We start from the raw sequence: 18,043 nt of genomic DNA on the forward strand, positions 1-18,043 counted from the left end.
ACTGTCATTTGCATCAGAAGTAGCTCCAAGAGCAAAACATGATTTGGGAGTAGTGCATTCTGATGTGTGTGGACCATTTCCAGAATCTTCACTAGGAGGGAATAAATACTTTGTGTCATTTATGGATGAGTTCACAAGGATGACATGGGTATCCTTTATAAAGTTCAAACACGAGGTGTTTGCTGAATTTAAGAAATTCAGAATCAAGGCTGAGAAACAGAGTGGTCAGACTCTGAAGATTCTCATAACTAATGGTGGAGGTGGGTATAACTCTACAGAGTTCAAGAAGTTCCGTGAGGAGAATGGAATTGAGAATGAAGTGAAGATTCATATACTCCTCAACACAATGGTCTTGCTGAAAGGAGAAATCAAACTTTGCTTGATATGGCAAAGAGCATGTTGAACGAGAAGAAGCTTTCTAACACTTTGTGGGGAGAAGTTGTTGCCACTGCAGCATATGTGCTCAATAAATGTCCAACCAAGAAACTGAAGGAAAGTATTCCTTTTGAGAGGTGGATTGAAGATAAGCAAAGTAGGAGTCATTTCAGAGTGTTTGGTTATGTCTGTTGTAAACATGTTCCATATGCTACTAGAAAGAAGTTGGATGATATAAGCAATGTGATGTTATTGGTCGGGTATCACAGTATAGGTGCTTATAAGCTTTATTATCCATTCATTAATAAGGTTAAAGTCAGCAGAGATGTTGTTGTGAAAGAGTCAGAAATATAGGATTGGAGCAAGTCTCAATCCAACTCTGGTGCAGAGTTAACTTCTGAAGATATTGATTATGATACTGAAGATGAGTCAGAGCCTGAAAATGATTCTGAGAGTGAGTTAGAATCATAAGGCGAGATTGATTCTGAGGAAGAATCTGATTCTGATCCAGATTCTGATGGTAGTCCAGATTCTGGGAATATTCCAGATTCTGAAGGTGGTCATGCTTCTGAAGTCGATACTTTTGGAGCTCCAACATCTGATATTGTTCCAGAATCAGAAGGTTGTGAACAAGTTCATAGAATCAGAGACACTCCGAGAAGATTTTCATGTTCCAAAATCAGAAGGTTCTGAACAAGTTGAGAGGCCATAAAGAATAAGAAACATCCTGAGAAGGTTTACAGAGTTTGACATAATGCAAGATACTGAAGTAGATTCTGGAGGGAAAGTTATTCAGTGTGTCATGTTAGTAGACTATGAACTCGTGAGTACGTAAGAAGATCTCAAGCAGAAAGTATGACTAAAGGCCATGAAATAAAAACTTGATGTCATAGAGAAACAAGACTTGGAAGCTGACAAAACTTACAAAGAACAAGAAAGTCATCAGCATGAGATGAGTTTATAAGGTGAAACTAAAGCTAGATGGATCGATTGGCAAACACAAATCAAGGTTAGTTATGAGAGATTTTTTTGTAGAAACTTGGGTTAGATTACTTTGAAGTTTTTGCGCCTGTAGCAAGACATGAAACAATCAGATTGGTGATTGCGATAGCTGCTAACAGGAATTGGCCTCAGATGCATTTACACGTGAAATTTGCATTTCTGAACGGTCCATTAGAAGAAGAGGTTTATGTGTCATAACCTCATGGATTTGAGAAAAATAATTAGGAAGGGATGGTGTATAGATTACACGAAGCTTTGTATGGACTGAAGCAAGCCCCTACAACTTGGAATCTGAAAATTGATTCATTTTTCAAGAAGCATGGATTTCAGAAATGTGATATGGAGTATGGTGTCTAAATTCAGCACACTTCTGGTGTGTCTGTATGTTGATGACATATTGCTAACAGAAAGTTGTGAATATGAGATAGATAAGTTCAAGAAGGAGATGATGAATGAGTTTGAGATTGTTGATCTAGGAAATATGGTTTATATTCTAGGAATGGAGATTATGTACTCTGAGAAAGGCATAATTTTACATCAGCTGAAATATGAACTTGAGCATATGAAGAAATTTGAGTTGTTGAATTGTAAACTTATTGTCACGCCTGCTGATACAAATCAGAAAGTGGATTCTGATTCTGATGGTGATGATGTAGATGCGACAATGTTCAAGTAGTTGGTAGATTCTCTAAGGTATTTGTGTAATATCATACCTGATATTTGCTATGCATTTAGAATGATGAGTAGGTTTATAAGTAAACTGAAGTGGTCTCATTACATAGTTGTTGTCAGAATTTTGAGGTATATAAAGAGAACTCTGAAGTATGGAGCTTTGTTCTCTTCTGGTGTTGAAACTGACTTGAAACTTCTGAGTTACTCAGATTTTGATCGGTGTGGAGACAGAGTTGAGAGAAGAAGTACTTCTGGGTACTTGTTTAAGTTTCTGAGAAGTCTTATTTCTTGGTGTTCCAAAAAGTAATCAGTTGTTGTTTTGTCAACCTGTGAAGCAGAATATATTGCAGGTGTTGTGAATGCATGTCAAGTTGTGTGGCTTATAAATTTACTGCAAGATCTGAAGATCAAAGTAAACAAGTCTCTGAAGTTGATGATTGATAACAAGTCTGCAATCAGTCTTACTAAGAACCTAGTGATGCATGGGAGAAACAAGTATATTAAGACTAAGTATCACTTTCTGATAAATCGGATTCAGAATGGGATGCTAAAAGTTATGCACTGTAGCATTCGGAAGTAGCTGGAAGATGTTCTGACGAAGGCGATCAAGACTGATCAATTTCTCCGCTTGAGAGATGAAATTGGTGTTATTAGTTTTGGTTAAGTTGAATATGAATTACAGGGTGGTGTTAGAATTAATTAATTTTCAGAAACTTGTAGATAAAGTTTGTTCGAGAGTACTTTAGTATTTTCATTAAGTCCCACTTGTATTTGAGCAAGTGAGTGGTGTGAACAAATAGTATCATTATTCCTTTTGTAGTCTGTGTAGAATAGCATAGTAGTGTATGTGTGTGTGCAACCATTTGTAATTATTTTAGAGTAGTGCAAGTTTATTATTATTCTCTCTTCTCTCTTTTATTTTCATTGTTCATCTTTATCATCTTGTGCACCAATAATTTTAAATGATAATATTTGATCCACTTTCATAATGTCTAATAATATTTTTACTTATCTACATAAAGTTTTTGTTTACAGTATAATATCGATTTTGTTTCTTTCAAACATATATTTAATAATATATAAATATTATATTTACACTCACACTTCTATTATATATATATATATATTTTTTCACTACTTGAAATAATAATAATCAACATCTAGATATTTAAGTTCATTTTCAAAAGTTAAACTAATTGGTTCTTGCAAGTAAGTTTTATAAACTATAATAATATTATTATTGATTCAAATATTTTTAAAATAAAAATAATATTAATATATGAGAAAATATATATTGTTGATTCAAATATTTTTATATATATGAACAACTTTACTATTCATTCAAATATTTTTATAGATAATGTCAAAAAAAAAATATTTATATACGACAAAAAAATACATTGTTGATTAAAATAATTTTATATACGGAAAAAAATATTATTGATTCTTGCAAACAAGTTTTATAAACGGGAACAACTTTAATATTGATTCGATTATTTTTATAAACATTTTCAAAACAAAACTAATATTTATATACGGAAAAAAAATATTGTTGATTCAAATATTTTAATACACAGGAACAACTTTTTTATTGATTTAAATATTTTTATAATTAATGTCAAAATAAAAATAATATTTATATACATGAAAAAATACATAGTTGTTTAAAATATTTTTATATAGGGGAAAAATACTATAGTTATAAACAACTTTACTTATGATTCAAATATTGAATAATAAAAATTTATCGACTATTTTTTTTAAATATGTGAAAGCGATTACGAGGACTTATTCAAAAAGATTAAGTAGATATTTAAAATTTATATTCTCTCTTATAAAATGATTTTTTTATTTATAAAAAAGCTAAAACGATAATTTATCTAATACAAATTTCAATAATTTTTATTTTTAATTATACTATTCTTGACATTGTTGTTTACCTTTCATCTTCTACATTTATTACTATTTCAACTTAAATTTAATATTATTTTAAATTGTTTTTCTTTTTTTAACTTTACATTTTTATAACAGTTTGCAAACAAATGCGCGTCCAAAATCATATCTCACTTAAAAACGTATCCTGTGTGTAGACAGAGGTTTGTTACTAATTAAAAAAAATATAATAATTCAATCATCCTAAATAGTAATCATTTTACTAATTGTTTCAAAAATCAAAGAAATAATCTTCACTCTCACCCCTTCAATATATATATATATATATATATATATATATATATATATATATATATATATATATATATATATATATATATATATATATATATATATATATATATATATATATATGAAATTAGAAATCACTTGGTCAAAAGTATGCTTTCAACAATTTTTAAAATTTTCCATCCTTACCTCAGTACCTTTGTTGTTTTTGGAACAACTAGGATCAACCCAATACTCAATAAACTAATACTTATTTCATTAAGTATAATCGATTATATTTATCAAATTTCTTCATAATCGACTGCATTCAATTTGTTAATCTCAAAATATTATTTAACAGTTTTTCTTATAGTTTTATTTTTTTAGGCACTCATCTACATTTAATTATGGACCCTTCTTCATTTGATCTACTCTCATTTTTAACGGAATTTATATATCTTTTTTCAAAATTTTCAAATCATTTAAACTTATTTTCTATAATTTTTTCTACTTTAGATTACCCAAACATTTTCTCTAATATTATAATTTATAATTTTATCAAGTATAACTTTACCATACAACTAATGCAACATCATCACTTTATTCTCGTATTGATTTTTAAACATTGAACATTCTAACATGTACGACATCATCGGATGTGTTACCGTTGTCTGATAAAATTTTCTCTTCAACTTGAACTATACTTTTAGATCATATAAAATCCTTGAGACCATCTTCTATTTCGGTCACTCAACTTGAATTTAATAGTTTACAATCCCTTTTATTTCTCCATCATTTTGTATTATGGATCCAAAATATTTAAATCATATAACTTATGAAGTTATATGGTCTACAACTTTCACCTATAAATTAGAAACATTTCACCTTTTATTAAACTTATACTCCATATACTTTATTTTACTTATGCTTAAACGAAAGTCATATATTTCTATGACTTTTTTCAAGTCTTCAGTCTTTCATTTAAATCATCTTCCTTCAACCCTCCCTATAGAACTATATCGTTTACTTACAATGTTAGCTCTTAGATGTGTGTCATATGTTTCTATGACTTTTTTCATGTCCTCAATCTTTCATTTAAATCATCTTCCTTCAACTCTTCATGTAGGATTATATCATTTACTTACAACGATGCTATCTCTTAGATGTGTTCCACAAGTCCATCCAAAATTAAAGTAAAAATATAAAAACTTAGAGTTGAACCTTGATGCAATCATATTGTAACAGAGAAATCGCGCAATTATATTGTAGTAGAGAAATCGTCAATCTTTTCACTATGTATCCGCACATTAGTCAACACTCATTCATACATCTTATTTGCTCCATTACATGTCGCAATATATAAATCAATAGTACAAATCATATTTGTTCCTTCTCCAAATTAATAAAAATCCAATAGTACAAATCTTATTTGCCCCATGTATATAGATCGCTTTCATGATCAATCTCCCATAGCAATTACTATCAGCATTTGGTTAATACGAAATTATGGCCTATGTTAGATTCCACTATTAATATAGTATAGTTTTTTTAGGACTGTTGTTAAGGTTAAATAAAGCATCAAATGTCAATGAGCTTCTAATTAGTGTTCATGTTTCAAATATTTTTTAATAATGTACGCTTAAGATTTTTTAAAGAAGGCATAAGAATAATGTTAATATACAAAATAGATACCGGAAGCATGAAGGAATCTTAAAAAGTAGTCAGCAGAGTCAATGTTTAAAATGGAAATCCATCTTCATACGATTATGTTATGCCTATTATCATCTTAGTTGAAGACCAACATGCATAAAATAGAACTACAACTATTTATTGTGCAACCTTGTGTATAAAAAATATGGCCTTGTGTACTTTTGTTTTACAAAGAAAAAGTCACTGAAAATTTTCTGAGAAACATAATAACGACATTTGTTTGTGCTCACATATACTATAACTAATAAATAACGACATCAAAACACTTCTTGTGTACACTCTCTGTTGGAAAAAAGCCCACAAAAACCACGTGTATTATGTGGCAAAACTTTGATTTAACACGTGAAAACATCATAGAAGAGGCACAAGCTTCACTGTAGTGTCTATGGCAGCCACACAGGTGACGAGTTGAGCTGGTACGTAACTTACCTGCAAAGATAAACCCGGAAAATGAAAACAAAGCAGAAAAGAAATCACATTAACCACAGCATCCCCACACATTTAAGGGTTTTAAGTAGGGTGTGAAAAAAACTAGTTCCTAAGAACTAATTTTAAAAAATTGGCGCATTCTTTTCAAAATACCATTACAGATTTTGTTTACATGCGTACATATTTGAATAGATTTAAAGCCCAAAAAATGATAATAAGTTACTGAACATAGATAATCTTGTTAACCCAAAAAAATAGTATCACTACTAACATAGCTTAAGAGTATTTCTATTTCATCAAGCCATTCCAATAGGGAAGTGTGCATAGTGTGAGCCAGTCGTAACTATTATGTCTATCCTCAAATTTAAATTTTCTTTTAGATTGAAACATATTTATCTCACCAAGCAGGTTAAAGCTATGATGCAATGTTCGTATATGATCATATTGATTTACTTTCACCAATATAAATCCTTGTCGAATATATAGAGAAATCTATGTTCCCATCTTTTAGATAGTTCGAAGCAAAATTTTAGATTTAAAACACTTACAATAGATGGATGGAAGAGGGACCAGATACAGCTGCAGCTCTTTGTGCCCGGTTAGCTTCACACTTATAAAGCTCTTTCATTTCTTTTTTAGTGCGACGTGCCTCACGCCGTTCCTCCTTCACAGCAGCCTTAAAAACAACACAGTTATCAACTTAGTAGGACTCATAAAAATATTATTCTTAGAGACAGCAGTTGGTGAATTCATAAAAAGGTTGATAATTATAGCATTCATATATAAAGCATAGTAAACACAAGACAGTAAAATAAACAGGCCAAGTAATACAGTTACCTTTCTCTCTTTCTTTTCCTCCTTCGACTCTAGGCCATGTTGTTTTCTCTTGTACTGTTCAGTTTTTTCAATCATCGAGTCTTTAACCTTTTCATCAGCAGGTTTTCTACCACCGGGTAAGAAGTCTAAAGGAAGCTTTGCTTTTCCTCTTAGGGAAATTATTGGAGTAGAGGAACTAAAGGCAGCAGTCACAGTTTCAGCCAATTTCTTTTTCCTAGTTGCCCCCGGTGTTTCAATCTTTCCAGGGTGGTTATCTAAATTGGTGTACGTTGAAACAATAGTCTCACAATCCCAAACTTCTGACTCATCGCTACTTTCTTCAAGAATAACAGCATCTTTGCCATCATCTTCAACTTCATACTGCTCACCATATTCTTTGGTACGGCGAATCACATCGGCAGCAGAATCCTCTTCCTCCTCACCTTCTGCAGGAACCCTGTACTTGCCACCACCATCAAGTTCTTGGTTATCCACCACATGGTTGCCAAGCGAGAGTTTGAGCTTCTCAGCAAGTGACTCGTCTTCAGCTCGATAATTTTCTTCATAATTACCATAATAATCATCGTAGTCACTGTTATCATCAGTTCCATATTCTTGACGTTCAAGCTATAACAGAAAATGTACTGAGAATGAGAATCTTAGAACTAAAATGTATAGAGGTGGTCAATAAAGACTATTATTACTTGTAAAAGCATTAATGGATAAAATTTGAAAATTACACTCAGATACCATACCAAAAACAAAGAAGTTCAACACAGTTCATTAAATTATGAAATTTGTGATAGAAACTGATGTGTAGAGATAAAATTGAGGAGAAAGTTAACCATGCATTGAATCTTGTTTTCTATTCTGAATAACACCTTAGTACAAACAGAAACTTAGCACAGCAATACAAGCTAATCGATGACATAGTACATACAGAAACATACTTATAGAACTTTATCAATTTGGAAAAAAAAGTAAAGCATCACACAATGTGAAAATTAAAGATTATGATTAGAACTCACCAAATCGAATTGTTCATCTAACAGACGACGACCTCTTGGCTTCTCAACAACACAGTGCACATCTGTTGCACCATTTGAACTCCCATCCAAAGGCCCACAATCACCCGCAAGAGTGGAATAAGCAGAAACTTGCAATACATGTTTATTGTTTAAGCTCCTACTCATCATAGAATCCTCGGAGAAGTTCTTTCCATTAGACGTGTGTGCCTTCTCTTCATCACCTTCTTCATCTTCACAGAGGTTAGCCTGGACAACAAAGTCTTCCTCCAAATCTTCGACATCAGAGCCAAACCGCGATACATCACTGTCATCGAGCAGTGCAGCAACTTCAGGATCAACAGCTTTTTGAACCCTTACGTTAGCAGTATGGGATGCAACACTGTACAAAGTGTTTTCTTCGGGTTCTTTCTCTGCCGCCTCTTTAATTCGAACTCTCGAAGCATCATAAGCCTAAATTCACAAAAACTACAAATCTTAAAAGCCAATTTGGATAAGATTCTACAAATAGTCAAATACTTACAGAAAAATAACTATTTGACAAATCTTTGCTACATTAATTTAGAGAAAAATAATTTGGATTAAGATTCTATAGCTGCTGATACAAATATAAATTAACTTCTACATATCGATTTATTCAGCAAAAAAACTCATTGGTTTGGCTTCTCAGTTCTCAAAAAACAACTGCACACTTACAAAGGCTATCTAAAGTGAAAAAATACAAACTTATTTTTAACAGGGACTAAAAAATACTACTACGAAGAATTAAATTCTACTATATACTTTGAGTGACAGTATTTATAGGGGAAAATCTTGTCCAGTTGATCTAACTGTCAGTTAACAGTCTAACCAAGCTAAAATATATATAAGTTTCTCGGGTGAAATTGAGTTAACAGCATATATATGCACTCATCAAATAAGTGTCTATCATTCAAACTCTTGTACATGAGCCATTTTTGAATTATAAGCTGATTGTATTGCATTATACTCTTATTCATGTAAATTATAAGCTGATTTTATAAGCCATCTTAGTCAACCTATTGCAATAAGATGAAAACTGCTTGTGGATAATCATTAGGTGGCTTTTAGGGTGATATAAATGTCCTATAACTGAAGCTATTTTCATAAGCTAGCACAGATACTCGCATAAGTCCAAATAAGCTCTTCCAAAGAAACCCTAGTTTAACAAAACAGCTTCTAACAAACATCATAGCAAAAAAAAAAGCTAAACTAGTACAACAAACTGAAACCAAATTCAACACAGAGAGAGAACAGAATCATCACCTTAACATCACTAACATGCTCGAGTTTGAACTTAGGGTTACTAAAGAAATTTGAACCACCGCCAGTATTCTTAATTTCCCTCAAATGAAACAAGTAGTTATAACCATCATCCGGAAACCCTAACTCCAGAATCTCCTTCCTCACATCGTCCGGCAAAGGACCACTACCTTCAGCAAATCCGTCGTCGGTGTCAAACTCTGCGTCAGGGTCATCGGGTGAATCAGCAAAGACGGAGTCGGCGGGACGAGGATTGTTGTCTACACGAACGAAAACACGATCTGATTGAGCGAATGCTGGATCAGTTGAGTCACGAGCCATGAGTTGGAAAGTTGTAGAGGTTTTTTTGTCAATGAATTTCTTCTTCCCCATTTGGTATCAGTTTGATTGGCTGTAGTGGTGGTTGTAGTGGTGGTTGTAGTGGTGGTTGCTGTGGCGGCGCCGGAGACTCAGTGCTCAATGTTCAGTGCTATATCTTTGAGGCTAACTGAAGGAGACGTTATGCGGAACCCTAGTAATAGTAGTATTTCACCAAAAACACGTTTATTTATTATCATTTATTTTTTAAACTACTAGTAAATTTTGATCAAGACTATTACCAAATTTTATTTTATTTATTTTAAAAATGTTTTATTAATATACCCAAAATATCATGTAGTTTTTTTTTCTAAATGATTGACACAAAAAAATCCAACTTGATTTGTTTCTTTGAAGTCTCATTTCTATTCAATATTATATTGGTATGTATTTTTAAATTAAACCCTTACACTTGTTTAAATAAAATAAAATTAAGATATTTTTCATGTATTTTTCCGGATTTTTTACCAATATACCCCACATTTTCAATTAATTTCCCAAAATAACCCAGGTTTCAAAAAATTTCCCAATCTACCCCACTTTTAGAGGGAGGCGCCAATTGGATTGGCGACCCCTCTTAAAAATTACAAGGAGGCGCCAATTGGATTGGCTAGGGCATCTGCCCTAGCCAATCCAATTGGCGCCTGTGTGTAATTTTTAAGAGGGGGCGCCAATCCAATTGGCTCCTCCCTTAAAAAAGCCTCAAATGGAAAAACTTCCAACATGAAAGTTGTAGATCTTTTCAAGACAATGAATTTGGATATAAATTTTGCAACATTTGGATTTTTTTTGAGAAAGTTATGGGCAGTTGAAGTTGGACTTCTGAGTTTTTCAACTGGTATCTGAGTCATAATGTTTTGTATTATTGCATGTGTTTCTTTTAGGAATATGAATTTTTGTCCAACATAACATTTGAAGTAGACATCTTAAATTTTCCAATGCACTTGGTCCCACATCAAAATAATTAAAAATGAGTGAGTTATGTCCCTGCGAACTTGACCCAAAATTAGGGTTTCTGTCAAAACAAGTGTATGTGTATTTTGCCAAAAGGGACCAACTTCAAGCCCTTTAGTTTGAATGATAAAAGCCTCAAATGACAAAACCTTCAACATAAAAGTTGTAGATCTTTTCAAGATAATGAATTTGGACTAAAGTTTTGCATCATTTGCAATTTTTATGAGAAAGGTATGGGCACCTGAACTTGGACTCTTTGACATTTTAACTGTTATCTGAGTCATAATGTTTTGTATTATTGCATGTGTTTCTTTTAGAAATATGAATTTTTGTCCAACATAACATTTGAAGTAGACATCTTAAGTTTTCCAATGCACTTGGTCCCACATCAAAATAATTAAAAATGAGTGAGTTATGTCCCTGCGAACTTGACCCAAAATTAGGGTTTCTGTCAAAACAAGTGTATGTGTATTTTGCCAAAAGGGACCAAATTCAAGCCCTTCAACATAACAATAAGAAGTCCTTGAATTAGGGTTTCTGACCTATAAATTTTTGTTTTATGATATGTGTTTATTTTAGAATTATGAAAGAAACTTAATGTTTGGAGAATACACAAAGATAAATTTGACATAATACGAATTGATATTAATAAAATTTGGATTTTACACAATGAATCCTAATGGTGATGACCGGGATCACCTAACCGACCTCCGGTCCCACATCCCCTAGCTACCCTAACCCTTGGCCCTAACCCACGTTGACGATTCTGCACCGGTGTTTGTTCATCTGATGGTCCAGGAGCGTCATTACCGCCTACAGGAGAAGGTCCGTTGAGGTATTCAGCCAACTCAGCATAGTCTTCAGTATTCAATGATGGTGTACCGGCGTAGCTGAGCTCATGACCCATGCCAGAGAAGTTGGGGTGTGGTTGAGTCATGGATGGGCGACCAGGACGGTTGAAGGGGGACATGGGTGACAATGATGGGTCTAGGAAAGGTTGGAAAGGTTGTTGGGGTGTTTGGAAGAGATATGGTTGTGGGATGTTTTGGTATTGTGATGTTTGGGGTTCTTGGCTACGGTAGGTGATGGGGCGGTTAGTGTTTTGGGTAAGGCGACTTTGGTAGGGTGATGGTGTGGGTGCGAAGCGATGTTCGGTCGAAGGTTGATGGTCCATTTGTTGGTGGTGGTATGGGGGATGTTCTTGGTTTTGGGGTTGGGTGAATGGCATGTTTTGGTTGTATGTTTGTGTGTTTGTGGAACGGAAAGTTTGTCGGATAGGTGGTTGTGAGTAATCGGGCTGAGAATGTTGTTGGGGGTTAGATGTTGAGCCTTCTTGTGTGTAACTTGTCTGGCGTGGGTCGTAGAGGTACATATCATCGGCGATGAATTGAAATCCAACTGATCTATACCAAGCCATATAAGTACGACTTGGTTTTACCTCATTTGGCATGACTGCGTCAGTTAAGACATGGTCATGACGGTGCTTCCACTTGCGACACTCTGATCTTGCGAATTGTTGCCAAGGGTTGTAGTTCCATTGGTCGTTCACTTTACGCATATGCCATTCTCCTAGGCTAGCTGGGGGATCTGGGATATTCTGGACCATACCAAACTGCAGCTTCACACGATCGGTGTTGTACAGCTCCACTGTTGTGAAGCGTATTATTGGTGTGCATGTTGTCCATACGGCTGCGTCTTCAGGGTTGATCTGATGCTCATGATCCATATTAAGGTATGGACGCCAAATGAACTGAAATGTTAAAGACAATAGGATTTAAATGAATGTAGAAAAAGTCAATATAATATGAAGAAATAATGTAATTATTTTGCTTACGTCTGCCGGTCGAAGGTGATCCAAAAGGTTGCGATATTGAGTAATACAGTGTCTCGGACATCTACTGTAATTCATACCGCGTGCCGACCATCTACACCAAAAAGTTAAAATAAATTAGTTATGGGTAATAAACTGTAAGGAAGGAAGTAAAGATATAGAAATTTAAACAACTTACTTTTTTGCATATGGAAAAGTGAAGGGGTTGCTATTGACCGGTGCTAGAGACGGTAGTCTTGACCATCCCCATGCTTGTAGCAAAACAGCACATCCAGAAAATGTAGAAGTATCTTTGTGGCAGTTTTTGCACAAAGAACTATACAGATAGGCTAGACATGCGGATCCCCAACTATAACTACCTATTCTATCTATTTGTCTAAGTAAAGGTAAGTACATAATATGCATGCTAGAACCACTACCTTCGGGAAATAAAAAGGATCCTAGTAACAACATAATGTAACACCTAGTTTTGATGATTCGAGCATCTTCGGTAGAATGCTCATCTAAATAAAAACTATTATAATATGACTTTAGGCGTGATAGTAGTATACCTTGTCCCCTAGCATTATCATCTAACAAATCAACGTTTAAAAGCTCCATGCAAATTGAATTTGGAAAGTTGGTCTTACCATTAACAGCTTTGCCTTCAATTCGTAGTCCTAAAAGCATGTAGACGTCTTCTAACGTCACGGTACACTCACCGGTTGGAAACCAAAATGTGTGTGTCTCTGGCCTCCATCTTTCGCATAAGGCTAGAATGAATTTGTTATCTATAGACCAAGACATAATTTTGCTAAGGTGACCAAAACCGGCGAGTTCAACATAAGGTTGAATCATCGGGTCCATTGGGACAAATTCGTGGACTCGAGTGCGAAACCTTGAGACATCCTATAATAGAAATAATGTAACACTTGACTAAGTCGGGATTTCAAAATAAAATGGGGTTGGTGGAGATGAAACATAAAAAAGAAGTACACGAAAAAACTTACGTATGTCGCGATGTTTGCAACTGTTCCTCTGTGTGCTTCGCCCATTGTGAGTAAAGACATATTGTTGGGGAGTTGGTGTAGATGAAAATGGAAAAGAAGTAATGTAGATGAAGTAGTGAGAAATGTAGATGAGGTAGTGAGAATGTTTGTGTGGAAGAATTGTTGAAGGAGTGGATCAATTTATAGGCAAATGGAGGAGTGCATGAAAAAATGTGTTTGCATGGTGTCTCCACCTCATTTGGCGACCATGTACAATTTTAAGGAGGGGGCGCCATTCAAATTGGCGACACCATAGGGTACATGCATGCAAGGCTAGTTCTGAATGCATGGTTTCGAGGACTGACTACATGGGGGCGCCAAACCAATTGGCGCCACCTTCTGCATGTCTGACACGTGGCATTGTTGTCTCCTGCATGCTTAACAAAACACTTATGGTTGGCTTGCATGATTGACACCTCATCTCTGACCATCTTAGGTGTCCGACACGTGTCTGTCTTGTCTCCTGTATGCTGATGACTACCTTCTTGATAGCTTGCCTGGCTGACACATCAACTCACACTGTCTTGCAGGATTGACACATCATCTCAGACACGTGGCTCTCTACTATCCTGCATGCTGAATACTCACTTCTGTCTTGCATGACAGACACATCAACTCTTGACTACCTAGCATGCTTGACACATCAAGTCACACTGTATTGCATGACAGACACATCAACTCTTGACTACCTGCATGCTTGACACGGTATCTCAGACTTGCTTCAATGTGAGACACTGATACCATCTATTTAAGTGTCTTACTATCATATTCATCTGCACTTGCAAAAACCTTTTCATCTTCACTCACATTCATCTTCACTCACATTAATACTTATCATCTGCAAAATACCTAGCATCTTCACTCACATTCATCTGCACTTGCAAAATAGTTTTCATCTCCAAAATGTCATCTTCATCATTATACAGTATCAACGTTCACTGCAACGGTGAAACTTTTGAGTCTGAGATTCATGGTTTTTGTTTTAAAAACACTGATACCATTAGAGTGACGATGAAGAGAAATGCAACCTTTTTGCATTTCAAAAAAAGAATACAATCCTTCATAGCATCAGGTAATGTGTCAAAGATGACATATCAGAATCCTATATTTTTTGAGAATGGTCAATGCAAGTTTTTCCCCCTAAAGATACGAGACGATGAAGATGTTGAAAGCATGTTTCTTAGTCATGAACATTCAGGCATGGATTGTATCGAGTTGTACATTACTCTACAACCATGTATACCGTCTCAACAGTCTCAACTAACAGATCAGGATCCGGCTGGTGGAGATGCTGCAGATGATGCACAATGGTCAGATGAACTCAACCCAGAAGCAGAAGTAGAGGTCGACGTTATTGATGAAGAAGAAGAGGAGACTGAGATACAGGTTGATCACATCCTGAATAACGACGATGAAGATGAGGCTCAACCACCACCAATACCTCATACTCATGCCTATATTCCTCCTCAACATATGACAAATATGGCTCTTAACGACGATGAAATGTCCGACAGTGTCTTCTATAATCCGTATCCGAGACCAGTAGGCGAATTAAAGGTGGGAGACATGTTTCGTACCAAAGAGGAATGTGTCTTGGCAATCAAAAAATACCACATGAACAACTTTGCTGACTTTACGGTGAAACGCACTGATTCTAGAAGGTATGTTATCGAATGTCGTAACATGCTTTGTAAATTTCGTTTGGCTGCATCTTACAAGAAGAAAAATGACTCTTGGGAGATCGCTTCAATAGACCCACCACACAGTTGCGTCGCAACAACGGTTGAACAAGATCACCGTAAACTGAGCACAGCTTTGATATGTCGAGACATTCTGCCATTGGTAAATAAAGACCCATCAGTGAAGGTGAGTATAATTATATCCCATATCCGAACAACATATAATTATACTCCATCTTACAAGAAAGCATGGATTGCGAGGACAAAGGCTGTTGAGCAGGTTTTCGGAAACTGGGAGGACTCATTCAAGGAATTACCACGGTTTTTATGGGCACTAAAAACTTATGTCCCAGGAACTGTGGCAATTCTGGAGACAGTGCCAGCAATGATGCCAGACGGAACCTGTGCTACAGGTAATAGAATATTTCACCGTCTCTTTTGGGCATTTGACCCGTGCATCAGAGGTTTCGCTTTCTGCAAACCTCTCCTACAAATTGATGGCACTTGGTTATACGGAAAATATAAGGGTACGTTGCTCATGGCAGTTGCACAAGACGGTAACAACAATGTATTTCCCATTGCCTTTGCTCTTGTTGAAGGTGAAACGACTGGTGGATGGGGTTTCTTTCTTCGACATCTCAGAACGCATGTCGCTCCACAAGCCAATCTATGTTTGATTTCTGATAGACATGCTGCCATCGAAAGTGCCTACAACAACCATGACAACGGATGGCATGATCCTCCTTCTACACATGTCTACTGTATCAGACACATTGCACAAAACTTCATGCGTGCTATAAAAGATAAGAATCTTCGCAAGAAGGTGGTGAATGCTGGGTATGCTTTAACTCAACTGTCTTTTCAATATTATCGTGATGAGATTCGTCTGTCTAATGAAGACGCGGGGAGATGGATAAATAACATCCCAGTTGAGCAGTGGACAAGAGCATTTGACGGTGGTCGTCGATGGGGCCACATGACAACAAACATTGTGGAATGCATGAACGGGGTTTTCAAAGGAATTCGAAACCTGCCGATAACCGCCTTGGTAAGATCAACCTATTATAGGTTGGCTTCTATGTTCGCAACCAGAGGTGAAAGATGGAGTGCAGTGTTAATGTCTGGACAAGTATTCAGTGAGTGTTGCATGAAGGTCATGAAATAGGAGAGCATCAAAGCTACGACACACGCTGTAACAGTGTTTGACCGTCAAAGACAAAATTTCAGCGTCCAGGAAACAATGGGCAACAGCGACGGGAGACCAAACTTAGCCTACGCGGTTAAACTACACAGAAGTTGGTGCGATTGTGGAAAATTTCAGGCCTTCCGCATACCTTGCTCCCATGTCATTGCAGCATGCGCTTATACTCGTCAAGACGCTTACACCCATTTATCTGATGTGTACAAGGCAAACACCATCATGAACGTATATAGTCAAAGCTTTTCAGTACTACCAATGGAGGATTACTGGCCTCCATATGAAGGAGATATTGTTTGGCACAATGAAGAGATGCGTAGAAAGAAGAAAGGAAGGCCAAACAGCACACGTATCAGAACAGAGATGGATTCCACAGATAAAATGATAAGATTATGTAGTATCTGTCGTCAACCAGGACACAACAAAAATAACTGTCCCAATCAAGGAGCATCATCTAGATCTTAAGATTTTTGTAACATTTTATCTAGACCTTAAGCTTTTTGTAACATTTTATCTTGCTCTTATGCTTTTTAAAACATTGTATTTCTGTAACAATCAATCAATATATATCATTAAGTTCTTGTTACAACGAGTTTCATAACCAACATCAGTACAAAACATCTGAAAACATAAATAATTCTAACTGATTACAACAATCAAATTAATGTCGTCTCGACCAAACATCATTTCCCTAGCATCCTTATCAGTCTTCATTCGCACCCAACCAAAGATACTGTCAAGTCTCTCAATACTTCTGATTTTTTCCCCTTCTGGTATTTTCCCGTCTAACCATCGAACCAGCTCCCTCTTCAGTTGATCTAACGTGGTGATGTTCCAAAACAGCATCAGCAATTGAGGTTTGTCTCTCGCATAAATCACCTTACCGTATCGGCGACGAACACCAAACATGATAGGCAAATGATTATATGAGTTGTGGAACAATAGGTCACACAACGCACCTATTTATAAGACAAAAAAGGCATTTTATGAGGGACTCGCCAATTGAGTTGGCGCCTCCTTTTAAAACATACACATAGGCGCCAATTGGATTGGCTAGGGCACCTACCCTAGCCTAGGGCACCTGCCCTGGCCTAGGGCACCTGCACTAGCCAATCCAACTGGCGCCTCCATTCAAGTTTTAACAACAGTCTCCATATGAGCAACTTTCATGTTCATCAAAAATCCATTTGAAACTTGGAAGCTCATCATTCATTTCAAAACATTATAGATCATTTTGACAGAAACCCTAATTTTAGGTCAACTTCGCAGGGACCTAACTCACTCATTTTTAATTATTTTGAGGTGGGACCAAGTGCATTAGAAAATTTAAGATGTCTACTTCAAATGTTATGTTGGACAAAATTTCATAACTCTAAAAGAAACACATGAAATAATGCAAGACATTATAGGTCAAATTACAGTTGAAACCCTAATTTTGGGTCAACTTCGCAAGGACCTACCTCACTCATTTTTAATTATTTTGAGGTGGGACCAAGTGCATTGGAAAATTTAATATGTCTACTTCA

General features: G+C 35.6%; 2 protein-coding genes across 2 annotated transcripts; both read right to left on the minus strand.

Annotated features, from left to right (window-relative positions):
* Window positions 1–6,012: 6,012 nt before the first annotated feature.
* Window positions 6,013–10,020, minus strand: LOC127101241 (uncharacterized). Its single transcript, XM_051038601.1, has 5 exons — window positions 9,474–10,020; window positions 8,193–8,642; window positions 7,186–7,791; window positions 6,897–7,024; window positions 6,013–6,348 (listed from the first exon to the last, which is right to left on the minus strand). Exons 1-5 carry the CDS (start codon window positions 9,840–9,842, stop codon window positions 6,345–6,347), a joined length of 1,557 nt encoding a protein of 518 aa, XP_050894558.1. The 5' UTR covers window positions 9,843–10,020; the 3' UTR covers window positions 6,013–6,344.
* Window positions 10,021–11,400: 1,380 nt separating this feature from the next.
* Window positions 11,401–12,966, minus strand: LOC127106192 (uncharacterized). The gene is made up of 3 exons (XM_051043483.1): window positions 12,791–12,966; window positions 12,616–12,706; window positions 11,401–12,531 (listed from the first exon to the last, which is right to left on the minus strand). The coding sequence occupies exons 2-3, from the start codon at window positions 12,688–12,690 to the stop codon at window positions 11,458–11,460; spliced, it is 1,149 nt and encodes a 382-aa protein (XP_050899440.1). The 5' UTR covers window positions 12,691–12,706; window positions 12,791–12,966; the 3' UTR covers window positions 11,401–11,457.
* Between the last annotated feature and the right edge of the window lie 5,077 nt (window positions 12,967–18,043).

Source organism: Lathyrus oleraceus, chromosome 7, assembly GCF_024323335.1.
Source record: "Lathyrus oleraceus cultivar Zhongwan6 chromosome 7, CAAS_Psat_ZW6_1.0, whole genome shotgun sequence".
Classification (NCBI taxonomy): domain Eukaryota; kingdom Viridiplantae; phylum Streptophyta; class Magnoliopsida; order Fabales; family Fabaceae; genus Lathyrus; species Lathyrus oleraceus.

Excerpts from the sequence above, each read along its gene's own strand:
- LOC127101241 (XM_051038601.1), bottom strand. The coding sequence starts at position 9,842 with ATGGGGAAGAAGAAATTCATTGACAAAAAAACCTCTACAACTTTCCAA. Across the intron at positions 8,643-9,473 it reads AGCATGTTAGTGATGTTAAG|GCTTATGATGCTTCGAGAGT; the intron begins GTGATGATTCTG and ends TTGTGAATTTAG. Across the intron at positions 7,025-7,185 it reads AGGAAAAGAAAGAGAGAAAG|GCTGCTGTGAAGGAGGAACG; the intron begins GTAACTGTATTA and ends GTTGTTTTTAAG.
- LOC127106192 (XM_051043483.1), bottom strand. The coding sequence starts at position 12,690 with ATGAATTACAGTAGATGTCCGAGACACTGTATTACTCAATATCGCAAC. Across the intron at positions 12,532-12,615 it reads ATCACCTTCGACCGGCAGAC|TTCATTTGGCGTCCATACCT; the intron begins GTAAGCAAAATA and ends TTAACATTTCAG.